Source organism: Podarcis pityusensis (assembly GCF_964106645.2).
Source record: "Podarcis pityusensis genome assembly, chromosome: Z".
NCBI classification, from domain to species: Eukaryota; Metazoa; Chordata; class Lepidosauria; order Squamata; family Lacertidae; genus Podarcis; species Podarcis pityusensis.
In genome coordinates this window covers 2,919,264-2,936,227 of record NC_138044.1, presented here as the reverse complement: position 1 = coordinate 2,936,227, position 16,964 = coordinate 2,919,264, and the positions used below count along the sequence as shown (strand labels likewise).

The window sequence follows — 16,964 nt, the reverse complement described above, 5'->3', positions numbered from 1 at the left end:
AGTAGCAGCATAAAATATCTAGCCTGGAGCACCAGCCTGGGAAAAGGCTGAGCTAAGATGCATGAGCCATGCAGAATCAGAAGCTGCTTTCAGGAAGCAAACGGTGCTCAGAGGCAGCTCAGGAGCCAGGCTACAGATGCTCGCCTTCCACACACAATGAGCTGTTCTTGCATGATTCATGCAGCCATAAACCCTGGTTCCCACCGCCACATGGGGTACCAGCAAGAGACCTAGCGCAGCCTTCTCCTCCCGTGCCAGGCCATCCAGCCCGCCTCCCTCCCCACAGCAGATGCTCCTGCTGCCCAACTCCACCCACCTGTGCCTCCCTCTGGCAGGTGCTCTTGCAAAAGCCAGGCTCCTCTTCTGCTTGCAAGACAGATAGATGCTCTATGAGGCAATCCCAGAGGCTGGAGAAAGAGCAGGGGAGAGGACAGGCAGAGAGGAAGGAGCAGCAGAAGAGAAGGTTTTAAGAAAGGGAGAGAGACCTAGAGCCTACACCTCTGTCAGCTTCCATTTGACTTGTCTCAGAAGGGTTTATTGTGGCACAGGCCTCAGAACAGGAACAAGGATGAGTGAGAGACAGGTGGTGTGGTCTAACCAGGGGCGTAACATGGGGTGGTGGTGCCAGGAGGCTGTGGCCCCAGATGCACAATTTTTGAGGGCGCACAAACCAGGCACCCCTACGCAGGTGCCCCCAGTGAAGCAGCATGGTGCCCTCCTCTCCACCCACCAAAGTCTGTATCGGCTACATGGGCTCCACCCTGTGCGTACGGGCAGCTCAGTGTGGCCCCACTTTGTTCCAGCAGGGGTGGGGTTGCTCCAGCGGCATCAGGTACGAGGGCTCAGCTGGCACCTGCCCTGCACATGCCCTTCACCCAGTGTGCATGTGCATGCCCACCTCAGGCACCGGCAACCAGCACTATGCCACTGGGTCTAGCAAGGAGCCTGGGTTAAAGTCTGCACTCATTACTAACGGGGAAAGAAAAACCAATGTGCAAGGCCAACAGCGAGTCAGACCAATGGTTCACCTAGCTCAGAATTAGGAAGTTTGCAGGCTAGTACTGCTGTGGGCTCATTTGCAAGGCTGGAAGGCAAAACCTTGAGGTTTTCCAAGGGTCGCTTCAAAAGCTTGATTACTGAAATAATCTTTTTTGCTTTTTGTATCAAAGCTAACACCACCATCGGATGTAGGAAGCTGCCTCATCCTAAGTGAGGCTAGCTCAGTGTTGTCTACACTGATGGGCAGCAGAGGCCGAGCAAGGTGAGTGCGGCGGGTGCGGCGCGCTCTGGGTGCCATCCTGATGGGGGTGACATTCTGCCCCCCCCCCGCCCACAACTCCAAGCATACAGTGAGCCAGGGAAAGGCGGGAGCTGCAAAGCGGTGTGCAAGGCAAGCCTTAATGTCCACAAATGACAACACTTTGGAGGTCCCAAGCCTCAAGGAGGTTAGATTGGTCTCAACTAAGGCCAGGGCCTTTTCAGTACTGGCCCCAACTTGGTGGAACGCTCTGTCACAAGAGACTAGGGCGCTGCGGGACTTGACATCTTTCCGCAGGGCCTGCAAGACAGAGCTGTTCTGTCTGGCCTTTGGTTTGGACTCAGTCTGATCCTTATGTCTTCCCTCCCCTTATGGTCTTGATTTATCGGCTACTTTTAAAATGAGGCTGCATTTTTAAATTGCATTTTAAATTCCATTTTAATGTGTATTTTAAATTGGGTGTCCCCCCTCCCCTACTATGTTTCTACTGTAATTTTACTGGTGTTAGCCACCCTGAGCCCGGCTCTGTCTGGCTGGGGAGGGCGGGGTATAAATAATTTTTTAAATTATTATTACCCACTAGCTATTGGTTGTGCGCGGCTTTTCAGCTCCAGCTCTCACAGCTGCAGCCATGAGCAGAGGATCCCACTTGTAGTGGTGCCACACGTGCACCGTATGTACAACACAAGCACATGTGCCACCGGGTGGTTTGCCCCACCCCTGACACCCCACACTGGGTGCCAGTTAAACTTCCTTCGCGCCTGATGGGCAGCAGCTATCTTGTGTTTCTGACAGCCCTGCATGGAGAAGCCATTGGGGACTGAGCCTGGAACCTCCTCTACTCACTGAGCTATGGCTGTTCCATTAAACTCCCCACCTACCTTACATGGTTGTTACAAGGATCAAGTAGGATAACCCTCATGTTTACAACCCTGAGCTGTTTGAAAGGGAGGGTATGATACAAAATACAATGGGTGAAGAAGGAAAACATAAGGAGAACCCTGCTGGATGAGGCCAATGTCCCATCTAGCCTGGATGCAAGCCCCACACTGCTGTTTTGGGCAGCACGGAGCCTGCAGGTTCCCGAGCAACCACGTCACACCCAGTAGAGACACGTGGCTCAGGAGTGGTAAGTGTCAAGCCCCGCAGTGTGGTGCACAATGCCCCCTGCTCCCCCCTAGCTACACCTCTGAAGCCTGCAAGCAGGATTTTAGCACAAGAGCAACACTCTCTCTTCCTATAGCTTCCGGCAATTGGAAGCATTTCGTTGGCCAGTGTGAGAGCAGGATTCTGTTTCCAATGAATTGGAGCATCAAGAAAAAGAATCCAGGAAAAAACATTAGTGAAGAAAGTCAGCCATAAAGTATACATTCAAAGCAGCATAATTAATGGGCAACTGAAATATTATTTAAAATATTTCAAAATGAAACACTACAAAGGAGGTCAACTACAGAATGCACATTTAACGCAGCAAAGCTAAGAATAAAAAGTTTCTGAAACATTTCGAATGCAGGCATTTCTAAAGCAAGTCAAAATGCACATTTAAAACAGCATTATTAACAAGTGAGTTATCATCGTAAGCACAGAACGTTGTATCATCGTAAGCACAGCTGTTGCTGCCAGTCTTGAGTCTGCACTAAGAGGCAGCCAAGATGGTCTGTTAGAATGCTAGACTGACTACTGGCTCGTGAGTAGCTCAGCCCACCGTTAGTCAAGGTAGGGTGCAGATGGGGACAAAAGGGATCGATTTATTAGAGGACGCAAACTTCCAGCCTCCTCCTGATGGCCTATAACAGGGGTTGGCAATGTTTACCTCACCTGGGCCGGTTCACTCCAGCGGAGATCCCTCCGTGGGCTGGATCACATGCGCGGCCGCAATTTCCAGTGTCTGTGCAGATGTGATTTCCGGCGTCTGAGCATGCGCAGACGTGATTTTCGGCACCATGGAAGTGAGTCCCCACGCAGCGCTGCGCAGGTTTAGCACAGCACGCAGGGACTTGCTGAGCAAGCGGCTTGGTTAGGGGGCAGCTCGTGGGCCGGTTAAATGACCCCTGTGGGCCGTTTGTGGCCCATGGACCTTTGGTTGCTGACCCCTGGCCTATAAGCCCCAGAGGGAGCCACTACAGCAGAGTGGGGGACAGGCCAAAGAGGCAGAAGCTGACCCTAGGGGGAGAATCAAGGAGCTGGTGGGGCTATCTACCTTCCCCCATGATGAGGACAGTGGGGAGACAGTGGGGAGAAAGCAGGCAGCCTGGGCTCCTGAAAAGAAGTGAGGACAATTTCTCTCAGCTCCAAAGGGTTTGAGATCCCCCTGAACCAGACACACCATGTCTTTATTTTAAAACTTCATTGTTAGGGGAACACTGTTGAAGAACTGCACATGCCTTAAAAATAAAAATACATTGACTGCCCCTTAAAATGAAAGTTCTTAGGAGGAATGAATTTGCGTCCTAGCCCCCCAAGAAAAAAAATCTCTTCTCCTCCAGATACCAAGCATTTGAAGATGCTTCTGCTCAAATGGGTCATATAGCCACCCATTCCCAAAAGCTCCCCCCTTCCCCCTCCTCCGGGATTACAGGCCTGCCCTTGAAGCACAGATGTCCAGGATGCAGAGTGCTTACAGCTCTAGCTCCAGATTAGAAACTGGGTTTTCGAAGCAGCCTTGGGAGTACTTCCAGGAAAGGCAACTCCTTAGGGCAGCTTAAGGGATTATTCGAGCAGAGCCAGCCATCACCAGTCGCTATTAAGGTGGTGCTTATTTGGGGGTAAGAAGAAGAGAATCTCGGACGCAGAAGGCCCTTGGGCTCCCCAAGCACAAATGTGTCAGAACAGGGCAATCTGCAGAATGCTACTGGGTATGAAGACCTTCTCTGCAAAATAAGGGGTTTCTGCTTGCTCTAGGTTTTTAGCAACACGGAGTGTTAAATTTTCAACAGCCTTATCAGTGTTTCACCTTGGATGGCTACAAAAATGTCAAAATCTTCAACACCACCACCACACATGGAGGTACTTGACACAAAGTTTTCAAAAGGCTGGGGAGTTCCAACATCCAGGCAGGTGTAAGCAGTTGCTCCACCATCCCAAATAGATTCCCCAATACTGTACCTCAATGGAAGTGGGAAGGAAAAGGAAGAGAATTTAGGGGAGCATGACCCACACAAGATGCTCATGGTTTGTCAAATATATGACACAGGAACAGCAGAGGCTGCCCTGCGCCAACAGTCCATCTACACTGACTGGTTCCCAGATATTGTTGACCTTGGGTCCCCAGCTATTGTTGGACTACAACTTCTATCATCCCTAGCTAGCAACACCAGTGGTCAGGGATGATGGGAACTGTATTCCAACAACAGCTGGGGATCCAGGGTTGAGAAAGGCTGCTATAAGAATCTTATCGTTTGAAGCCTCAAGTGGGGTGTAAGCACTTCGAAGGTGGGATATAAATATTTACTTAAAGCAGTCTCAACCAGCCCCCGGTAGGGTAGATCAGCATGGTTATCATTATATTACTAATGAAGATTGTAATATGTCAGGACACCTCCTGTGCTAGTATACTGAGTTTGTAGCCCACGACTTCACACTCACTGCTCATGCTCTCAACCACCATGTCAAATCAGCCCACCTAATCAAATGAGGCAGCTGCACGGGGGAAAGGGGAACAGATAGGGGAACAGATATTTTAAGAGGCATTAACTAGGCCATCCAGCTTTCACCAACCTGGTGCCTTCCAGCTGTTTTAGACTACAATTCCCATCAGCCACAGCATCATACAACCACTCTGGCTGAGGCCTTTGGGAGTTGTAGTCAAAAACATCCAGAAGGCACCAGGTTGATGGAGGCTGGGTTAGGCCTGGAATCCCCAACCTTCGGCCCTCCAGATGTTTTGGAATACAATTCTCATCATCCCAGACCACTGGTCCTGTTAGCTAGGGATCATGGGTGTTGTAGGCCAAAACATCTGGAGGGCCGCAGGTTGGGGACGCCTGGGCTAGGCTATCCTGACCAGGGTTGGGAGATGCTGCAAATTTCAAGTTTCCCCCGGGTTCTTGTTTTTCCAATTTAAAGTTCAATTCTCCAGTTTATTTATTAAATTTATAAACTTCATTTACAGCAGAGCTTCCCAAACTGTATGTCACGACACACTAGTGTGCCAGCTGCAGTGTGTAAGTGTGTTGTGCGAACGCTCCCCACGCTCCTTCCGGGGCTGAAAAGGGGTTAGTTTAACCTCTGGTTTGCTAGTAAAACTGAATTACTGTGTAGCAATATGGTGCATGTCTATAAAAGCATTGTAACCAACATGAAGAGTTTGGAAAGCTCTGGTTTACAACATAAAAGTTACATAGTTTGTGATTTTTTGAAAAAAAAGTGCTCATGAAAATCTATAAGCATTTTAGTGCAAATTTATTTTTATTATTATTAGGGAAGTTCTTATTATTTAATGCTGTACTGTTTTTAACACTTGATTGGGAGCCGCCCAGAGTGGCTGGGGAGACTCAGCCAGATGAGCGGGGTATAAATAATAAATTATTATTATTATTATTATTATTATTATTATTATCATCATCTCACTAATGCACACATTTGTAAAGAAACTTCCTCTAAAATAATGCATCTGCACATGATATTTACAATAAAATATGCATTTTATGGATATTTCACTATGTGCAATTCTTTTCATGTTACTTGGCTGCAGAACAGCAGTGCAAAAATTGGAGAAGGGTGAACTTTGTTTCATTCTCATATCATTTCAGAATGCGTGATTTAGGTAGGTTCGCCTTTCAATGTGAACTTCATTGAATTTCTCCCCGTTCTTAATCCTGGCCACCCCCACCCTGGCCATGCTGGTTCATAATAGGTTCAGGATTTCCCCCCTCCTTCCTTCCTACAGCCAGGGGTAGCAGAAGCAAACAGGTTTAGATTAAAGGCGCTTCACTGGTCTGTATCCTTGCCCCCAAAATTTTGCATTCAGTTAACAGGAAAAAAAGTCTGGAGGAGGAAAATGAGGATCTGGCACACTTGAAAGGTAAAGCCCCACAGCTCAACAGCAGAGCCTGCGAGAAAGTATTGGGTTCAAATTCCTGGTGCCAAATGGCTGGCTGAAACACAGAGACAGTGACAGGCCAGAGACCTGGGCTGATGGGCCCATAATCCTGTTTGCCTGCAGATGCCCAGCTCAATCCTCTGCTTAAAATATCCATTTCATTTCACTTTAATATTGCAGACCCATTGTCCTATCCAAAACGAACCCAGTTTTTAAATATAATATAACAAAATCAATAAAACCAAACATCCATTAAAACACAATGATACAGCAGAATGCAAAACGTCATTGAAGGAACAACAAATGCAGCAGGTCACTTATTTAAAGCTAGCTTGGCTTTAAAATGAAAGACTTCATCATCCAGCTGAAGGTGGAAAGAGGGAGAGAGCTTGGAAGATCTCCAAGAACAAGTTCCACAACCGCGGAGCCAACACTGAAAAAGCCATGTTACTTTCCCCCTGCTCACCTGATGTCAGAGCAAGGATTGCAAGGCTCATCTCAAAGTCCAGGAAGAAAAGAGACACCAGAACGATTAAGAAGCTGCAACAACTCCCCAATGAGGAAAGGTCACAACATTTGGGGCTTTTTAGCTAGGGCAGTGTTGGCGAGCCTTAGAGAGCGAGTGCCCAAGCTGCAACTCAACACCCACTTATATATCGCAAAGTGCCAACATGACCATTTAACCTGAATACTGAGATTTTAGTTTAGAAGGGGAGCCAAACGTGCTCTGTTCTGAGTATAACTTCCATTGTGAGTGCCACACATCGCTGACACTTCATTTGATCAAACTTACCTTTGTTGATATCTACAAGAGCCTGGCTAAAGGAACTTTAAAGACTGAATCTTCCTTTTGGACACAATTTGAATGAGTTTTCTGTTTGTGGCTTCTGTAGTAGATCTTGTACATAGCTCTCTCAGTTTTTGGATTATTAATATAAGATTTATAACGTAGAATGGCTTGGTAGCGTTTTGTGTGCCGCTTATGAGCTGCTTACTTTATACTGGTCTGCTCCTACTTGCAGGCAAGTAGGAGTGGGATTGGGCTGTTCTGTTAGGCAGCGTTGCTGCTTGCACGGGAACAGGAATTGGATTGGGGCTGCTCAGCTGGGGAAGTGCAGGCTCCGTCACACTTTCCATTGAGGGGTTCGTGGCTGCACTCCCCTCAAGGGAGAAGTTTAAAGGAGCCCCCACCTCTGCATCAGATCCCCTGCAACCCCATGAAGGCAGCCAGGCTGAATATGTTAAGTTGTGGGCGAACATATCAGACGACACAGCGATTCTTCCAAAGCAGCTCTTTATTTGTAAGCTGGAACAGAACTGAACAGAGGAGCTCAGTCAGCCTGCTTATATAGAGCTCCACTAGAATGCAACAGTAACCATTTTCTGTAACTAGCCAACCACTGAACATCACTTTCGATCCTTCATTTGCATACCTATCTACAGTATCCCCCTGCTGGCCCAGGGTGAGAACTTCAGCACATAACAGAATAGTTGCTGGGGTTGGGGAAGGTGGGCGCAGCCCAGAAGCCGCATCTGAACGGCTCCTGCACTACCTGAGGACAGCCAGGTGCTCCCCAGCTGAGCTCCCCGATCCTGTTCCTACTTGCATGCAAGCAGGAGTGGATGGAGATCTCTCAGAAGTGAAGGCTTGGTGCTTCCCAGCTGAGAGATCCCCACCCTGCTCCTGCTTGCACACAAGTAGGAGCGGGATGGGGCAGCTCAGCTGGGGAGCGCGAAGCCTCCACTCCACTTCTCACTCCTCTCCCATTGGCCCCTCAATGGACTTAGCAAAGAGATTCTGTTTCTGCAAGGTCTGGGCCCCTTCCTCCCCATCACCCTGAGCCAGGCGATCAGGATATTGCAGGCCAGGGCCAAGCAAAGAGGCAGCACTTGAACCACAGCCATTAATAATAACAACAACACGTGTTCCTTGTCCTCAAATCGTGTCACTCACATGCAAGCCCAGGACGCATTTCTCTGGCTGCAAACCTTTGGCCTCCTGTGAAATGCTTCAGGAAAAGCAGGTTTGGCAACCCGCAATGTTCAAATCCAGATAAGCGTAAAGAAACATCTGCCCCTGTTTCCTTATTCACAGGGAGGACTCTAAATTATCTAGGCCAGTACCATCAAAGCAGCAGCCTGATTAAACATATATGTACAGATACATAAATGTATATGTATATCTAGGTTTTACGCAAAGGGCTTTAAGCACTCAGAGTCATAATAATTCTTTGAAAATCACATTTCTCTGAATGTTGCAGTGATGTCCTGCAAACAAAAAATGGGTGCAAACAAGCTAAGATGACGTACCTAAAAATGGATACATTGGTGAAAATGCATTATTTTACAGGAAACTGCTTGCAAAGATGTGTATATTTGTCAGCACTGCATACAAAAATGTGTTTATTAGGAGAAAGCTGCAGTAAAATGCTGGTGGATGTTCACCAGGATCAGAATTTGTGAACTGCTGGGCCCTAACCCTCTTCTCGCTGGAAATGTATGAATTTACCTTATATGGTGTCCAACCACTAGTCCACCTAGTTCAGTTCTGCCCCTATGAACTGGCAGTGGCTCTCTGTGGGACTCCGACAAGAATCTTCCCTCAGCATAGAAGGATCACGCCAGGGAGCGAACCTGGGACATTCTGCATGCCAAGCAGGCACTCTGCTGCTGAGCTACAGCCCTGAAATAGATTTCCCTTCCACCCAAAATTCAACTGTTTTGAGAGCCCATTCAGTCTGCCCACAAGACTCAGCTTCATAAATCTAATTTCCTTCCTGTTCAGACCCGAGAGGATGCTAACTGGAAGATCAGGAAACAAGCAAAGAGTGCTAAAAATCAAAACACCCTTTTGAAAACTAAACTGAACATGCAGCTTATCCATCCAGTGGAGACCGCAATCAAGCAACATATCGTACAGTTGGGAAATAAATTATTACAGGGTAGACTGTTTATGGGAAATGGTCTCCCCAACCCCCTTTCTTCTGATATTATCTGAAGTTCTAGGTCGGGGTCAGCAAACTTTTTCAGCAGGGGGCTGGTCCACTGTCCCTCAGACCTTGTGGGGGGCCAGAATATATTTTTTGCTGGGGGGGGGGGAGAGAATGAATGGATTCCTATGCCCCACAAATAACCCAGAGATGCATTTTAAATAAAAGGACACATTCTACTCATGTAAAGACATGCTGATTCCCGACTGTCTGCGGACCAGATTTAGAAGATGATTGGGCCGGATCCAGCCCCTGGGCCTTAGGTTGCCTACCCTTGTTCTAGGTCAGCCTTTATCAACCTGTGGGTCCCCCGATGTTGTTGAACTACAACTCCCATCACCCCTAGCTAGCAAGGCCAGAGCTCAGGGGTGATGGGCATTGTTGTCCAAAAACATCGGGGGACCCACAGGTTGAGAACCACTGTTCTAGGTGCTCAATTTGCACAGCATCACCATATGTCAGCCTGGTGACCTCCTGATGTTTTGGACTACGCTGGTCCTCCCTGCAAGGGGGAGTATCCTGGGAGCTGATCCTGACAGGGCAGTGCATCACTATAGCTGTTCAGAAGGTTCAGAAGCATTCTATTTGCTACAGCTGCACTTGGTGCCACCCTTGCCTGCAGCCATGGCACCTTGACTCAATGGGCTGTGCCACCCAGGAATGGACAGCAAACAGACTTTCCCCACAACACACCACACCCCTCTTAGCAGACTCCTGCGGCGCAGCCCCAAAATACTGACACCACCACCTCCAGGCACACAACCTTTGTTGCGCCGTCCAGTGCGGCACTAATGCAGCTGCAAGGGAAGCAGTGCTGGCAGGGAGGTGGGTGGGGAACTGACAGAAGACAACTGCAGTGCCTGGATGGACAGACCACCTAGGACAGGGATGGGGAACTCTCATCATCCCTGACCTTTGGTCAACTTGGCTTCTGGGGCTGATGGGTCCAGCAACATCTGGAAACTTCCCATCCATGGCCCAGTAGATGTTTTGAATTCTGGTGCTGGAGGAGACTCTTGAGAGTCCCATGGACTGCAAGAAGATCAAACCTCTCCATTCTGAAGGAAATCAGCCCTGAGTGCTCACAGGAAGGACAGATCCTGAAGCTGAGGCTCCAAGACTTTGGCCACCTCATGAGAAGAGAAGACTCCCTGGAAAAGACCCTGATGTTGGGAAAGATTGAGGGCACAAGGAGAAGGGGACGACAGAGGACGAGACGGTTGGACAGTGTTCTCAAAGCTACCAGCATGAGTTTGACCAAACTGCAGGAGGCAGTGGAAGACAGGAGTGCCTGGTGTGCTCTGGTTCATGGGGTCACGAAGAGTCGGACACGACTAAACGACTAAACAACAAGAACAACATGGCCCAGGAGAAAGGCAAGTTCAACCCTCCCGCTCAGCCATGAAGCTCACTGGCTGAAACTGGGCCAATCACTCTCTGCCAGCATAAACTACCTCGCAGGGTTGCTGAGAATATGAAATCGAGATTGAGAGAAGATGAAAAACCACGCACTTTGCCCTGAGAATCTTGGGAGGGGGGGACTGGGAATAAATGTATCAAAACACGTATGAAAAGCAAATGTACTAAAAATAAACAAACCAGTAAGGCATGTCATCAGCTGTGATGTCAAAACTAATATCTCAACTCCTTTACCCAAATCATGGTTACCAGAGTGTCCTTTCACAGGAAGTAGGATACTAATAGGCAAAATGGTTTCAAACCAGCTCAGGTTTCAAATAGTGACCTGTATATGGACGCCATTCAAGTGGCCCCTTATGGGCATACTTAAAATAATGCATGCATTATTGATTAGTATTTGCAACGTTTCCCCTCAATAAAATGTAAACAGGAGGGTCCTTTCTAAATTATCACTTTACACTGCACCAACATGCACTTCCTGCATGTAGAAATATCACATAAAGGAGTGGGAAAGAAATATTATCTTCCCTGATGAACTAGCTTTCTATAAGCATGGACTTTTTAAAAAAGGAATGAACACAATTGCTCTTCTGAAGTGGTTCAGGCCATTAAAGACTCTTATTCTGAATGTGTGGTTTAGTACATAGACACAGGTGTAAAACCGAGCCATTAAGCTACAGTCTTATCAATTACTGTGCAATGGAATGGAAGTGGGTGGAGAATAGATGCGTCTGCCAAACGCCTTCAAGCTAAGGAAGGCGATACCTATTTAGCTGCCCAAGAATAATTATGTTAATAACTCTAACTCGTCGTTTTCAAAACTGATTTAGGGCTGGCAAAGTGTCATCAAGATATGACCAGCTCTGCATGCATTTTGCTCCACTGAATCTGAGTGACTTCTGAGACTATTTTTGCTTGGAATCTGGAACAGCAAATCTGCACAATGCTTAACTTGGGGCTAAATTCTCCAGAGCGTTTCCACAATGACAAACCCCCACAGCTGAGGTCTCAGTGGACAGCTGCGCAGCCCTGTTCAGCTGGGGCTCCACTTTCCCCCGCTCCTGCATTGCAGAGTTGGACCCTCTGGGTGCCTTCCAACTATTAGGATTCTAAGGACCCTTTAATTAGTCAATTCCCATATAGCACCTGGCCACAATCTGGCTCTTAATTGATGGTTTGAAATCCCACCAATTGCTTGCTTGCTTGTTTTTTAATTGCATTTTCAGCTTTCACTTTTAAAAGACAAATAAAGAGGCAAGGTCCTGTCCCTCATCACCAGCAAATATAACAATGAAAAATATGTGGAAGTACCTGGCAAAACCACAAGAGCAAGAGGGGAGCTGAGCAGGGCTACCTGTGTGTGTGTGTGTGTGTGTGTGTGTGAGAGAGAGAGAGAGAGAGAGAGAGAGAGAGAGAGACTTATCCCATCTCTCTCTTCCCCATGACAGTCAATAAATTAGGCAAAACAAATTTGCATAATTTTTGCCAATCACAGAATTCAGTTTCTCTTGGCACATAATTCTTTGCATAGAGGATAGGCAGCCCTGGATGCATGCCAACAAGTCAATGATTCCCGCCTCCCCTCACTTTTTGCCAAACTGTCAGTTAAAGCAATTTAATTCCTGCTTGCAAAGCGTGTTTAAAATAGCAAAGTGGGGACAACGCCACCCCCCACTATTTCCCTTATGGTGCCAGCCAGCAGTGACTATGTGAAGAGGGATTGATTGCTAAATCACTTTAAGAATTTTAGTAAAGTGAGGGGAATATAGTGGGCTCCTAACAATCTTCAGCACCTTTAAACTACACTTCCAATAATTCTTTGCAGGAAGCCATGACTCTTTAATGTAGTATTGTATTTATTTATTTATTATTTATTGCATGCACATACTCATTCCACCTTTACTCCAAGGAGCTCAGGTTGGTGTACATGGTTCTCCCCCTCCTCATGGTGCAGCTGAGAGGAACTGACTGGCCCAAGGTCATCCACTAAGCTTCATGGTTGAGTCACAGTCCAGCGGTCTAACCACTACTCCACACTGCTTTAAATGCCTTGACTGTATGGTGTGACTGGGGCCAGAGTTGCAAAAGAGCAACCCCACATTTTAGCACAGCAGCTCTTCTTAATTTTGCACTATGCCAGGCCAACAACAGCTTTGTTCAAAATTACGTGCTTCAATGATGCAAAGATGGCCTCAGCATTATTATGAAGGCCAAACACCCAAGAGGACACCTAAAACATTTGCTCTAAACTGTCTTCCACATCCACTGCCTGAATGCCTCACAGAGTTGAGCAGTACACCCACAATTTAGGGGATGTCCTGAAGTAGAGGACCTTATGCATTACATCTTGCGCTGCCCCTTATATAATGAAGCAAGAGAAAGATTTTTAGCACCTATAAGGACAAGGTCTCCTGGCCAGAACCCCTCTGACATGATTTTATATCTCCTCGCAGACACAGATAAGTATGTGACCTGGCGTGTAGAACTCTTTGCAACTGCCGCTAGGAAAATTAGAGCAAATTATATAGCCAAGGTAGCCACCAACTGTAAAGGAGATGAATTTATTTGACCCTATCTACATCAAGCTATATTCTATCTTTATCACCAAACTCCAAATATAATTGCACATTGTATTAACATTCTTTTTTAATATGTTAGTGGCCATGTGATACCTTTAGCTTATAAATTTTATTGTTTAATGTCTTAACTTGTATATTAAGGTACTTTTATAGCTCTGTTTAGAGTAGGTAATGTCTTCATAATATAAATGTTTTAAGTTTTTTGTATCAATCTGGTATATTTTCTTTTAATTGTTGAATGATTCTGTGTACATTGCGGCAGCCTTTGGCTATGTGCAATAAAACTGAATGACTGGCCTGAATGCCTCATAGAGTTGAGCAGTACATCCACAATTGCTACCACAGAAAATATTCTAGCATCCTGCCGCCCGTCTTGAGATAATGTTTTCTAGCCACTTCAGGTAGAAGTCAAGATGTGTCAATCCACTGACTGAGGAAAGTCAAGAGCTTTGCTGCTATCTGAAGAGAGCGGCAGCTTCCTCGGGTAAAGGTAGCAGACAGTTCACAAAGTCCACAAACCCAAACAGCTGAAGGGGGGAAGTTGATTGCATCTCTTACACAACAACTTCCACACAGTGAGAAAGGAATTCATTAAATTTTCACAGTCAAGAACAGTCAGTCACCCACCAAAGAGGATGCAGACTGCAACCCTGGCCGATTTACTGCTCTGACTACAACTCCTTCCAATCACGCCAAGTCTCTTCAAGGGGTCTAAATGGCTGATTCTGCCACACCAGTGCAATGATGGTGACAGTGGGCCTGCCTTAGAGGATGCTGCCCTCTGTCTCTCTGCAGGAGCCTTTGCTGCGGATCAGTAACTCATGCAGATGAACAGCATGCAGCATCTTCCAAAGGTTGGGCAACCCTAATCCTGACACACTACTGGGAACGCAGGAAGCATCTCTGCTATCGGGGCATCCGGGCAATTAATCAACCAATCAAGGAACTTATGTGATGTGTCCAAGGTTGTATTCATGAGAGTCAGAAGTTGCAAAACAAGCTCAGGAGGGTGAATGTGCAGGTGGTGTCTTTGCCAATCTGGTGCTCTACGGGTCCGTTGGACAACAACTCCCATCAGGCTTATGTTGGTTTGTGGTGCAAAACATCTGGAGGTGCCCCAGATTAGCAAGGACTGCTATGCTGCAGAATTGCAGCACAGACAAAGGGGTCTGATTCCTTACCGAGATTAAATGGTAAATTAGCAACAAAAAAAAGCTACCTGCCCATTATGCACAAGAAGAAAAGAGGCCCTCTTTTCCAGAATCTATTTTTTTTACTGGATGACACATGGTTTTGGGTGCTCCGTCCATCAGAGTGGGAAGGAATGAAGCCTTTCTCCTTTAGTGAACACCAACGGGTGGGGTGGGGGCAGGGTGTGAAATCCACCACTAAGCAGGAGCTTATGCTCCAAGGCCACACATGCAAGACACATCGACCGAGAAGGAAGGCACAATAAGAGCACTCACGTTAGAAACAACACCAAGGAAACAGCCTTGAGGCCACATATCAGCACAGTGGTACCTCACGTTACAGACGCTTCAGGTTACATACGCTTCAGGTTACAGACTCTGCTAACCTAGAAATGGGACCTCGGGTTAAGAACTTTGCTTCAGGATGAGAGCAGAAATCGCACGGCGGCAGCGGTAGGCCCCATTAGCTAAAGTGGTACCTCAGGTTAAGAACAGTTTCAGGTTAAGAATGGACCTCCGGAACAAATTAAGTACGTGACCAGAGGTACGACTGTACTGTACTGTATAACTTTGGCAGGAGCTATCCAGTCCTGCAGCTAAACTCCCAGCCCCCAATATAAGCCAGTCCACCTCAGACAGAATTGCCAACGGTGGACTACGCCCCCCAAACCCCCCACTAACAACAAAGTGCATAAATGGCAGCACATAACTAAGAGGAAATTATTCGGGCAGGGTGGGGTCAGCCAGACAGAATCAGGGTTGGATAGAAGGGAGGGGGAGAGAATTAAAGCTTCGGAATAGTATCATTAGGAAAATAAAGTGGGAGGGGGCATGAAGGAAATGCAGGGAGGAATGGGAATGAACCCTAGTTAGAGAAATGTTAATTAAGGAATGGACGGGTGGGGGGGGGGCGTTTCTAAAGGAGAACAAGGGGTGTGGAGTGGGGGGGAGGTCAAAGTGAAGCCGGGCGAAGAGGAAGGTTGGGGGGTTATTCTGGCTAGGGAAAAAAGTGATGGTGGGGGAGATTAGGACTGAAGATAAAATCCAGGAGGGGATGGGTGCGGGGGGGGGGGCACAGCGACCGGGAGGAGAGAAAGCCCGCAGGAGGGGGAGGCCCAGAGAGAGAGAGAGAGAGAGAGACCCCCAGAGGGGGAGGGGGCTTACTGAGGAGGCCCCAGGCGAGGGGCGTCAGGAGCAGCAGGCGCAGGAAGGGAGCGGCGCTCATTCTTCAGCGGCTGGCCCGGCGGAGCATCGCGGCGACGGTGGCGGCGGCTGCTTGGCGATGCGGCACAGGGGAGCCGAGGGAGCAGCGCTGCGCTGGCAGGAGCAAAGCAGAGCCCGGGCGGGGCCAGCCGGCGGGGAGGGGGCGGGCGCGCGCGAGGGACCAATGGCAGCCCTCCTTTGGTCAGCAGGCTTCGCCCCGCGCCGCCCACCTGGCCGTAGCCGCGAGTGGCCGCAGGTGCAGCCGGGCTTCGCAATCGCCCCGGGACGCAGGAGGGAAAGGGCGAGGCGGGGGCCGAGCGCAGCACGCAAAGCTCCGCCCCCGCCGCCTCCACCTGGCCGCGCCGGTGGCGCTTAAACCCCGGGACCTGGTTGTTTTTTTTAATGTTTGGCCAATAATATCAAAGCATACTCTAGTAGTACTGATGGAAAAAAGAAATACTCTCGCCGTTATTTCATAGTTATTGAATTTGGTCAGTTGCGTAATACTAAAGCATTATCCATTATTATTTTTATTAGTAGTAGTAGTCATTAATACTATACACTAAATAACCGCACTACTTTTTATTGCTATTCATGCTGATAGGTTTATTTAATACTAAAACATCTTTTTTATTATTATTAGCCATAAATAATAAAAATGAAATACTCTCCTTACCATCTTACAGTTAATTAATAATTGGTTGATTAGTACTCATACTTTATTATTATTAGTCATTGATAATAAAAAAGAAATACTCCCCTAACTTACAGTGATCAATAATTATTGCTGCTATTATTAGCCATGAATAATAATAATCAATATTCTGCTTACTTTTTTATTGTTATTAATGATTATTGGTTTATTTAATACTAAATCATGCACTGCTGTTATTAGTCATTAGTAATAAAAATGAAATACTCTAATTATTATTCTGTTGTTATTAATGATTATTGGTTGATTAATATTGAAGCATGTCCCATAATTATAATTAATAATTGTTATTAATGATTCAGAAGTTTAAAAATTAGTATATTGCAAAGTACCTAATAATGCAATTCTGTTCATGTCCACTGAGAAATAAGTTTGTTCAGTTGATTTAATTCATAGAATCATAGAATCATAGAATCATAGAGTTGGAAGAGACCACAAGGGCCATCGAGTCCAACCCCCTGCCAAGCAGGAAACACCATCAGAGCACTCCTGACATATGGTTGTCAAGCCTCTGCTTAAAGACCTCCAAAGAAGGAGACTCCACCACTCTCCTTGGCAGCAAATTCCACTGT

General features: G+C 47.1%; 1 protein-coding gene across 1 annotated transcript in view; it reads right to left on the bottom strand.

The window, feature by feature from the left end:
• The window catches only part of NPDC1 (neural proliferation, differentiation and control 1), a 54,556-nt gene extending 38,743 nt beyond the window's left edge, over nucleotides 1–15,813 (bottom strand). Inside the window, exon 1 of the mRNA XM_080991013.1 lies at nucleotides 15,642–15,813. Coding sequence (XP_080847139.1) covers nucleotides 15,642–15,702 — 61 coding nt within the window. The 5' untranslated portion in view covers nucleotides 15,703–15,813. The remainder of the gene's footprint in view (nucleotides 1–15,641) is intronic.
• Between the last annotated feature and the right edge of the window lie 1,151 nt (nucleotides 15,814–16,964).